This window comes from Gracilinanus agilis, chromosome 6 (genome assembly GCF_016433145.1).
Source record: "Gracilinanus agilis isolate LMUSP501 chromosome 6, AgileGrace, whole genome shotgun sequence".
Lineage (NCBI taxonomy): Eukaryota > Metazoa > Chordata > Mammalia > Didelphimorphia > Didelphidae > Gracilinanus > Gracilinanus agilis.
Window position 1 is genome coordinate 217,229,947 of NC_058135.1, and position 11,525 is coordinate 217,241,471.

General features: G+C 40.5%; 1 protein-coding gene across 1 annotated transcript; it reads left to right on the forward strand.

The window, feature by feature from the left end:
- Positions 1-1,341: 1,341 nt before the first annotated feature.
- GPR78 (G protein-coupled receptor 78) lies at positions 1,342-9,965 on the forward strand. The gene is made up of 3 exons (XM_044680206.1): positions 1,342-2,009; positions 3,325-3,438; positions 9,728-9,965. Exons 1-3 carry the CDS (start codon positions 1,342-1,344, stop codon positions 9,963-9,965), a joined length of 1,020 nt encoding a protein of 339 aa, XP_044536141.1.
- The last annotated feature ends 1,560 nt before the right edge of the window (positions 9,966-11,525 follow it).

Genomic DNA, 11,525 nt, shown 5'->3' on the forward strand with positions numbered 1-11,525 from the left:
TTTCAGTTAGAATGTGATACATGTCCCTATAGATTATGGAGGTTCAGATGACAAGAGAAAAGTCACTTTTGGGGGAGGTGGATCAGGAAAAAGAAAGGCATGGGCAATACTTCATTTCATCTTTTATTTTTGTCTAATTAGTAAATTGGACATAAATTTAAAAAATAAATAAAATTTAAATAAAATAAATAAAAAAGTTTTCCCAGAGAGACAAGTTTAAATCTATAATATCTGTTTATTTGTTTTACAAACTTAAAGTTTGAAAGATCTAATGCTTTTAGCCAAGTAGGAGAAGGATCTAATTGTGTGTCCTCTCACTAGGCGCCTCTCCCCTCTAAAATCATCAACAGATAGCTGATATCTCTGCTTCTTTGTCCCTTGTGCCTATCATAAGAGTGTAGTAGTGGTACCATTTATCTCAAACAAATAAAATGAGAAAGAGAAATACTGTAAACTCACAAGAAAGTTATGTTTTTATCCAATATTAAAGAATCCAACAATGTATTGTTTCATCTTGTACTGGGATTTAAGCTGCTCATTCCCTACCCCACCCTCCTCTTTCTCTCCCTATCCTCTCTTTCTGAATGAGAGAATTATAAAATTTTAGATTTGTAAGAGACGTTGAAGGTCAGCTTTTTTTTTTTCATTTCCCCCTCCTCTCTCTCCCTTATTTCTCTTTCATGCCTAATATTTGTTTTTTCTTCCTTTATCTCTCTTCTTTTTAATGTCTTTTTACTATCTTTCCCCCCCCCCTATCTCCGTCTTTCTTTCTCTCTGTTTCTACTTGTTTGTTTCTCCCTTTTCGTATCCTTCCTCTCCAGTCTCCCTCCTCCTCTATCCTCCCTCCCTTCATCCCGCTTCTTCTCTTTCCTCTTGATTGTTGCCCCAGCCAGAGGAGTGGGTTCTTTGATCTGGTTGCACGTCTCTCTCCCAATCTCTTCTGCGCATGAGTCACCGCTGGCCGCCTCAGCGAAGGTGTGACAATTTCTGGGGACTCAACTGGCTGAGGAAGATGCTCTCAGCACCCTCAGGAGAGTGAGCAGAGGTACAGCTCCCTATTTCAGTTGTGCCTTGAGACGTAGAGAAGAGAGTAAACGGATTTAGCTCCAGAGATCATGAGGTGATTTGAGTACCTGAGGCAGTCTGAGTTCCAGGGGGTTCTGCTAAAGATGATTTGGCCAGTGGGTTCCAGTGCCCAGCAGATAACGAGGCACCTTTCAGCACTCTGGACAGCGGGCGCATTGCCTTCTCTTCTAGCTCCTTGAGCCTAAAGGCTCAGAATCAGATCTATTGCTACCACAACTCTCCTGGCCATGGGACCCAGGGTAAGTCCCTAGAGCAATGGACTTGGCTGAAGCCCTCCTGGCGCTCTTTCTCGGCTCAGTCCTAGTCATCTCGCTTCTGTCCAACCTGCTGGTGCTATTATGTTTCCTCTCCAGCTCCGAGCTCCGCCAGCAAGTACCTGGGCTCTTCCTGGTCAACCTGTCTCTGTGCAACCTACTGCTGACCCTCCTAAACATGCCCTTTACCCTTCTGGGTCTCCTGTGGCGCCAACAGCCCGTAGGGGACTGCGCGTGCCAGGCTGCGGGCTTCTTGGAAACTTTGCTGGCGTCCAACGCCATGCTGAGCATGGCCGCGCTAAGCCTGGACAAATGGGTGGCCGTGGTGTTCCCACTGAGCTATGCGAGCAAGGTGCGTGGCCGCGATGCTGCGCTGCTGCTGGCCTACGCGTGGCTGCACTCGCTCGCCTTCCCGCTGGCCGCGCTCGCCTGCTCCTGGCTCGGCTACAGCGGTACGTACGCCTCCTGCACGCTGCACCTGCGGGCGGAGGCGGAGAGGAGGCGCTTTGCCGCCTTCACGGTGGCCTTCCACGCCGCCAGCTTTGCGCTGTCGCTCGTGGTGCTCTGCTTCACCTACCTGAAGGTGCTACGCGTGGCCCGCTTCCACTGCCGGAGGATCGACGTCATCACCATGCAGACCCTCGTTCTGCTGGTCGATATACATCCCAGGTAACCAGCGGGACTGAAGGGAGGAATGGGGAACACTACACTACCTGTGTGTTATCTTGTTCAATTCACTTCCCCTTACCCGGGGCATTGACTTTTGTAAAATGAGAGGTTGGAACAAGTTTGGGATCTCCCAGGTCTCTTGCAGTTCTGACATTCTTCTATATAAGGGCACACTGTCTCACAGTAGGAATGCAGTCTGTGAAGCCAGGAATTGTCAGCTGCCAATGATGAAAAAGACCGCAGGCTCTGGGTTTGCTCGAATCCCTAATCTTTTATACAGGACAGTGACCCCAAAAGTTTCCATCTTTGGAGTGTCTCTTTTCTCATTTGTAAATTGGAGGGCAATAATCCCTGCCCAATCTAACTCTTAAAGGTGGGAAATGGCTTAACTCTACGTTTCTTTTTCCTGTAGAGAGCAAGAAAGACTCCCAGCTGGTATTCCAGTGGGGCTAAATACCGATTTGCACTTTACACCTCTGTGGTATTCATACACAGGCACACACACTCCAATACTCTCCCTTTTAACTCTCATTTTTGTACAGAGAGAAATGGACACCAGAAAATAAGAGGGTACCAAGCTAAGCTCTTTCTGAGTTTGTGACTGGATTTCCTATTGTGTATTTGTGTATTGGAATATATGCGATAGATTTATAGGTAAATGCAAATTGTCTGTGCATGCTTATTTGTATGTTCCTGGGGATCTGTGATTGTGAATAAGTATGTCTTCATGTGCAAGAATCTGTCTATTTTTGTGTTTTTGTATGAGTGTGTCTGTGTTCACAAGTGTGTGCCTATCACTTTATGCACATAAGAGAACGTTTGAATGTGCTGCTCCAGTGAGTTTGTGAGTGTGTATATTTCTTTGGTCCTCTGTGGTCTCCCCACAAAGGAACAGTGCGCAGATAGCCCTCTCCATCCTGTGCGTCCTTCCTGGCCTCTCAGATTTTGGGTCTTTTGGGCAGGTTGCAAACTGCCCCACTTAGGGGTCAGAGTGAGTTAATTGGGAATCCCAAGACCCTTAGCTCGGTGCCTCCTGGGGATCTCAGAGTCTGACTTCAAGGCTGATAACCTGGAGTGTTCTTTCCCATAGTCTCCCCTTCCCCCAATTCCCTAGAAGGCTTCAGAAGAGGGACTGAATGAAGGGAGTGGAGAGCAAAAAGGGGGAATTCCAAGTTTTTCTCCATCTTCCTTCCTTTTCACTCTTAGCCCAAGTCCAAGTGTCCCAGGCTCTGTTTCCTTCCAATTCCCTCCTCTTCCTTCCCACTTTCTCCCACTCCCATGCATTCTTGACTTAACCTTGCCCTTTGCCTTCTAGTGTGAGACAGCGCTGCCTTAATGAGCAGAAACGACGGCGGCAGAGGGCCACCAAGAAAATTAGCATCTTTATTGGTTCCTTCGTCCTCTGCTTCGCGCCTTATGTCATTACCAGGTGAGGTTTTACTGACTGACTTTTCCACTGGACTATGGCCTAGTACAATTGCTCTCCTTAGTTCTGAAACCTGGATGCAGTCCTCAGCCTTGAATGCCAGCCAATTGTGAAAGGGAACAAACTTGTAAGATAATAAGCACTGAATTCGCAGAATGTCAGAATTGGAAGGGAACCTAGAACACAGAATGTTAGGTGAGGACACAGAACACAGAAGCTCAGCAGTAAGGGACTTAAGAAAATACAGTGTAAGAACTGTAAGAAACCTCAGTCCACAACACAGAGAATATAAGGGCATTCAGGGACCTTAAGACAGAACATAAACTGAAAAAGTTAGAAGAGATTTTAGAAAAGAAGATTAGAGCTTAGAGATCATTTAGTCAAGTCTGTTCACCTGAGAGATGAGAAAGCTGCATTCCAGAGACCAGAAGAATATTGTACATGATCACTGTCCCCCTTTTATAAATGGAGATACTGAGGTTCAGAGATGATTTGTGATGAAAGTGAGTGAAATTATAGTATTAAGAACCTCACAAAACTGATTAGACTAAACCAAACCCAAATAAGAATCATCACAATAATATCCCTGTCAAGGACTTGTCCAACTTCTGCTTGAAAACCAGAGATAAAGTGTGCATGATCTATTCCACTTTGGGATAGTTCTAATTGTTTAGATTTTCCTAATATCAATCCCTAATTCTAGGACAGGAATTCTTACCCAGAGATCTGTGGAGAGATTTCAAGATTTCAATTTGGCTAGGAAAAATATAGCTTTATTTAGATTTCCTTTAAAATTTCCTGCAATTTATACATTTAAAAATAATATTCAGAGAATGGATCCATAGACTTCAACCAAAAGGGGCCCATGATACGTATAATTTTTCTTCTACTTAATTGCCATTCTTCAAATAGTTGAAAAATGGGAATTGTGGTCCCTCCCTTAGTTTTTTCATCTCAAGGTTTATTTAACATCTTTAACTAGGTCAGCCCATCATTCAATGACATACACTCCCAATACCCTTGATATCCTTTTGATACTCTTCTCTTTATCAAAGTCTTTCTTAAAATGTGACACTGAGAACTAAACAAAATCTTTCAGATGTAGTCTGAACAAAGTAGAGGACTAGAGCCTTTTCCCCCTGATTTCTTCCTCTGCCTTGTGCTTTATTCCCTTGGTGCTGTACAGAGATCAACTTAAAATAAGGGGAAAGTTTTCATATCTCTCTGATTGAGTGGGTGACTCTGTTCTCCTCCTCCTTTCTAAAGTAGGTCTCTATATGAGGATGTATAAAATCAAAATGTTCACTAATCAATATTCTGCACATGAAGAGCTGTGAGTCACTTTTGGGAGTCTGTTAATTACCATATGCCACCAAGATTCAGATCTGTGTTTCTCCTCATAGTGTGAGTCTGCAACCTTTTTCACATGCATCAGGAATAAAAAAAAGCCCCTCTCTCCTATTTTTACTAAAAGGAACAGAGCAAAATGTAATGTCCTTTTTTTCATAGATGCTTGGGCAGAACCATATCATCTCTGAGCTCTGGATATGTTTGCAATAATAAATAAATAAATAATGAACCAGCCTTATTTATTATTTAAATCCTTATGTTCAGTTCTCTTAGAATATGCTTATATCCAAATATGACATATATTTACATAATATATATGATAGTTAAAAAAACACGTACCAAAATGACTGTCATCTCCCTTCAAAGAAGACAACTCTTTCAGAATCTTTTGCATTTATTCCACTATTGCTGCCATTGTTTAAAATGTAGAGATAATAATTCACATTTACTTAGCACCTTTCCAGCTTATAAAACACTCAATTCAAGCAAATAATTGATTAACTTTAAAATCCATGAAGTAGGTTATTGTGACCACTTTTCCAGAGCAAAAGGCCTTGAGGGGTGACATGATTTGCTCATTGTAAAAGAGCTGGCATTCAAATCTAAGGCTTCTGACTCACAATCTAGCAATCTTTTCTGTATTCCATGCTTCAGTGAGTCCAGTTTATGTCTCAAGTTAGAAGAAAATTCTTAATTTTGTATTTTAATTTTCTTTGTAGGAATAAAAGTAAATCACTGTAGTGTGACTTTAACTAGGAGCTGGCTTCTTACATTCTTCTGTGCAAACATGCCCTTCTGCATCAACACACATAGTGAGATTGTTCAATGACCAGAAAAGATTTGTCTGAAAAAAAAATCCTGCAATGTCAGCAAACTACTAGCTACTGATGGATTTTAGAAAAGCTGCTTGACTTTATTAGAAATTGAGGGATGCATTTTCTTTAGAGCTTTTCCTAGACTGGAAAAATGCTACTTTATACATTAAAATTTTAATAGAGGGCAGTTGGATGGCTTAGTGGATTGAGAACCAGGTCCTGGGTTCAAATCTGGCCTCAGTCACTTACTAGCTGTGTGACCCTAAGCAAGTCACTTAACCCCCATTGCCTAGCCCTTAGCACTCTTCTGCCTTAGAACCAACGCACAGTATTGATTCTAAGAAGGGACAGTAACATCAGTCTGCATGATATTGATATGTTATAATATTGAGACCTAGAAAGTTAGAGTTTGGGAAGTACAATACATATTACATTGGAGAAACTGTTAGGTAGTGCAATAGATAGAGCACTGAGTCCTGAGTCAGGAAGATCTGAGTTCAAATCTGACCTCAGGCACTTACTAGCTGTGTGATCCTGGGCATGTCGCTTAGCCCCCATTTGCCTCAGTTCTTTATTTGTAAAATGAAGACATACTGGAGAAGGGAATGGCAAACCACTCTAGTGCCTTTTTCAAGAAAATACCATGGATGAGTTCCTGGCTTCACGAAGAATATAAACCAACAGGACTTAATGAATTAACTTATTTAGTCTTCAGAACTCTTTGAGGTAGGTAGGTAAGATAGTATGAGAATTATGAGAATTATTTTCCTCACTTTACAAGTAAGGAATTTGTACCTCAGAGAAGTTATTTCTTCTGATTCTAGGACCAGGATTCTTTCTAATATGTCACACTTAGATATACTAGGTAGTTTCTAAGATCTCTTACAGTGCTGGAGCTTTTAAACTATGATATGATTATTGTCATCATCATCATTGTAATAAAAATGGCTAACATATATTTAGCATTTTAAGGTTCACAAAGCATTTTACAAAGATCATCTCCTTTGACCCTCACAACAACCCTGGGATATAGTTGCTATTATTGTTCCCATTTTCCAACTTTGAGGAAACTAAGGCAGATATAGGTTAACTGACATGTCCAATTTTACATTGCTAGTAGTGTCTAAGGCAGGATTTGAACTTACTCCAGGTGCAGCCCTCTATCCTCTGCCTAACCTAAGAATACACAAAGATTTCTTTTTTCTCTTTTCCTGGCTAAACAAACCATTCAGATACATTGTGGAGAAATAGAATAGTAGAAAGAGTATTGGACTAGAAATCAGAAGTGGCACCTTGGTTAGAGCATTGGACCTGGAGTCAGGAAGACCTGAGATCAAATCCAGCATCATACACTTCTAAGCTGGATGATGGAGGCAAGTCATATAACTCCTTTTTGTTTCAGTCTCATCATCAGTAAAATGTAATAATAGTAGTATCTATCTCTTAGGGTTGTTATGAATATTAAATGAAATAATATGTGTAATGTTCTTAGAACAGTGCTTGGCAACATAATAGGCACCATGTAAATTAGGTATTTACATGGTAAATTAGCTATTTCTGCCCTTCTTCAGCCACATACAAGCCATGTGATTTTTGGATAATTCACTTCCGCTCTTTAAGCTCTTTCCTAGCCTCAGTTTCCCCTAAATGTAAGAGAATTAATTAAATGATGACCAAAGATATTTTATAGCTTTATAATTTTGTGTTTTATATTTGAAATCTCTTCTAAGCCTAATACTCTGAGGTCAATATTCTTAAATTCATTGTCCTAAGGTCTCTTCCACTTATAACATTCCGTGTTCTATGTGCTAATATTCTAGATCCTAAACATCCATTTTTATTTAATTAAATCCTGGGAGAATCATTCTAGGTATTTTTTGCTGATTACATGAGTGAAATGCACATTCAATGCTATTTAACATCCTTCTTTTAATGAAATCAATGCTATTCTACTTTCTCCTTTTAAGGAAACTTTGTTTTCTATTAAAATCCTTTCCCTCCTTTTCTATCAACTCCCCATGACAAACCATAGTTCACCAAAACCACCCTATCACCTCTACCTTATTAGGGTTCAAGATTTTGAAAATGTTATGGACTTACAGGTAATTAAACCCTCAAGAGTTAAAAGGAGGATTTGGCAGTATTAAGTGATGGAAATTACCAATTGGTTTCTCTGTGCGTAAAATGAGGATAATGATACTTGCTTCCTACCTTAGCAGGGGATGTTGTGTCTGTTAGGGCTTCATTAAGCTCCTCGGAGGGACGAAATTTTGCCATGGTTATTATCATGCCTGATTTCTCTTTGCTTCAAGCTGAGGTACTATTTTAAAAGTCAATTTCCATAGTCATCTAAGTACATCGAACACAGAATTTCAGAGCTAAGAGATCTTAATGATGACTGAATTCAACCCCTTCATTTTATAAATGAAGAAACTGAGGCCCAGTGAGAGGAGGGAATTTGCTTATGGTCATAGTGATTAAGTAAAGGGATTAGGACTAGAATCTTGGTCTTCTGATTCTATCTTGGGCAGTTACCAGATCTCTGAAATTGACCCTATGTGAGCAAAACTCTCATTTCCTTAGCTCCCTGAGCAAAAAATATTGATCTGATAAATTGATAAGCCAATCTGTGCTAAGATATGATTCTTAACAGGCATATTTTGGGTCAAGGAGATCCAGTTGAATTAGTAGCTTATTGAGGTTGGCCTGAATCTTCTCAGAATGTTAGTTATCAGTCATTTCTTAGTATTTAGTATTTCTAACCTCCTAGGGAAAAACTATGGGTTTGAGGTCCTAAATTCTTAGTTTATTTTTAAGAAAAGGAATATGGTGATATTCTGATGAAATCATAAATGAAGCCTATTTAGAAATAATACTTGGGATGGAAAGAGGAGAGGTAATTAAATGGGGCAGACAGGAAATAATTAGTTGAAAATGTGAGGTAATATAAAGAGGACCAGTCAGCTAGACAGAGCTACAAGGTCAGAAGATATCAGTTTGAGTCTTGGCTCTGCTGTTTTCTAGCTATGTGACCTTGACTGAATCTCTCAGGCTGCTTCTGGACTTCATTAACTTCAGCTGTAAAATAGGGATAATAGACCCTGATGACAAGATGCTTGTGGTAAAGAATGAAACGAAATTAGTATTTTGGAATCCATGAAACAATCTATCAATGTGGAAGATTGTTAGAATTATTATAGTGTCCATGTTAATTATTCATCCACCCTCCACTGCACTCCTAATGCTGCCACTGACACAACTCTGACCACTCTCATACCCGCATGATGGACCCTATTGAGAAAGGATTGGTGAGTTGGGGGCAGAGGCTGAAGGAAGAAGTCAGTAAGAGGGAAGTAAGTAGTTTCCATTATCAGCTGGGAACATCCATAGATTACTAAAAAGTTTCACACTTGATTTGGGACCCCAGAAAGGATTGCAGGAATCTTGAAGTTTAAGAGGGAGAGCAGTGTGGGATAAGCTTCAGTTCTGCCACTGTGTGGCCTTTGGGGAAAAATCACTTCACTTCTTTGTAATTCATCCTCATCAGGGGCAGCTGGATGACTCAGTGGTTAGAAAGCCAAGCCTAGAGATGGGAGGAGCTAGGTTCAAATCTGGCCTCAAATACTTTCCAACTGTGTGACCTTGGGCAAGTCACTTAACCCCCATTACCTAGCCCTTAACACTCTTCTTCCTTAGAACCAATACACAGTATTGAGTTAAAGATGGAAAGTAATGTTTTTTTTTTCCTTAAGAAACTCATCCTTTTCTAAAATGGGTTCTTGAGAGACATTAATACCTAGACTGCTTACCTCATAGGATTTGTTCTGAGAGGCAAATGAGATTATGGATATTAAAGCACTTTAATAGTAATAGCTCATGTTTCTAGAGGCATTTAAAATCAATAAACAGCTTTTACCACAACCCTTCAAGGTAGAGAGAGCATCATCTGAATTTTATAGATGAGTAAACTGAGGCTCAGATTTGTCTTCTGTCGCACCATATCTAGGGTTTGAGCTGAGCTCTTCTAGTGACTCAAGCTTCACTACTCTTTACCTATGGTATTTGGAGGGTGAGCACCTTATATGAGTTTTATTATAATATGAGCCTATTCAATTTCTTTACAACAGGCTGGTCGAACTCCTTCCATTCATTACAATCAACAGCTACTGGGGAGTAATAAGCAAGTGCCTCACCTACAGTAAGGCTGCCTTGGACCCTTTTGTGTATTCACTGCTTCGTCAACAGTACAAGAAGGTTGTGATCAACATTGTCAACAGGTTGCTGAGAAGAGATTTATACCCATCATCTGGCTACAACAGCTCTCTTGACACAGAGAATGATTACTGCCTTCATCGGCCAAACTGAACTCCATTATTGGGGCTTAGGAACTGAGAATAGGAAGGTTTTTTGGCCACTTTAGCTGATTTTCAGCAAGCCCATATGTTGGGTTGATTGCTGAGATGGGAACCTTGGTCACCTCAGAGTCAGAGACAAGGTCCCATTTCCTTTAGTGAAGGCATGGGCCTGGTAGCAGGACTTCAATCAAGACTGAAGAAAAAAAGGGCAAAGAGGACGGATTTTTTCCCATCCCCTGCTGCTAACATGGAATTTTGGGTTCAAGTTGTTAGGGGTCAGGACTCAAATTTCTCATGTGCTGTATTGAAGCCGCCTGTGGGAGTTGGGAAAGCATTGAAAAAGCATTTTGGAGTCTGAAGATCTAGACTAGAATCATTGCTGTTATACATGTTGCCTGTAGAACCTTGGACTTTATTCCTTTACACTTCAGTTTCTTCATTTGGAAAGAATTAGATTGATGATCTCTATGGTCCCATCTAGCTCTAGTTTTTATAATTAGAGGAAGGATGTGACAGTTGGAAGAGAAGCCCAGCAAGAAGACATGGAAAACCTCCAGAATTCTTGCCTGCCCCTGCTTAAATGTTGCCTCTGCCCCTCATCATCTAAAGAATGCCAAAGCATTGTCATATGTAAGAGGCCATGTCATAGAGTAGAAAAGGAACTGGATTTGTAGTCAAAGGACCTAGATACAAATCTCAGTCCTGTTATTTACCACCTATTTGACCTTGGGCAGGTCATTTCCCCTCTTTAGCCTCAGTTTCCTCATCTGTAAAAAGAGAGGGGTTGGACATTATGGCCACTAAGATCCTTCAAGCTTTATACCTATGAGTTCATTCAATATGCCTTCATATTCCCCAAGAGTTTGGCTTGGTCTATGGTAAATTAATAAATGTAAGATTTATCTACTTATTATTTCTTTGATACCATGTCAGTCTGGCATTTCCATTTGTAAGGTTAGTCTAGAATGGTCAAGGGAACCAGCAACTTCATTGCTAAAATATTTTTCACCCTTTACTCATGGATGGAGTATGTTAGTGAATGGTACCATTTGCAGCAGGAAAGAGCTTTTCACTCTAACCCATGGGAGCTAAGAATATAATGAGTACAGTAAGAACTTAACTACACCCCACCCCTCCCAATGAGTAGGGCATTTTTTGCTTAAGTAAACGTTGAAACAAAGGCTAGGGGCCTGATATTTTAACTTCCACTATTACCCACCACCAACACAAAACCCCTCTTGCCAAAGTATCAATGGAATGAGAGTCAGAAAGTCCTTGAAGTCATAGTACAATTTGTCATCAGACATCTAATGTCCAATGAGCCATTGATGAGGTGGGATGAGGGAAGTCTTAGAGGGCCAGATGTTTACAGAATCATCCATTTGATGGCATTCAAGTGTTGAATGACTATCTGTTGCCTGATATAAAGACAAGCTTAAGGCAAGTTTAAGATGTATTGGGATACTCTCATTTTCTCTCCTCTGTAAATCACATGTTTAAGACAAAGACAGAAATCCAATCCTAGATTTTCAGTTACTGCCAAAGACTTGGTCCTTCAAAAGAACTCAAA

Coding starts and splice junctions, on each gene's coding strand:
- GPR78 (XM_044680206.1), top strand. CDS start 1,342: ATGGACTTGGCTGAAGCCCTCCTGGCGCTCTTTCTCGGCTCAGTCCTA. Junction 2,010..3,324: donor CTGGTCGATATACATCCCAG/GTAACCAGCGGG, acceptor TTTGCCTTCTAG/TGTGAGACAGCGCTGCCTTA. Junction 3,439..9,727: donor GCGCCTTATGTCATTACCAG/GTGAGGTTTTAC, acceptor TCTTTACAACAG/GCTGGTCGAACTCCTTCCAT.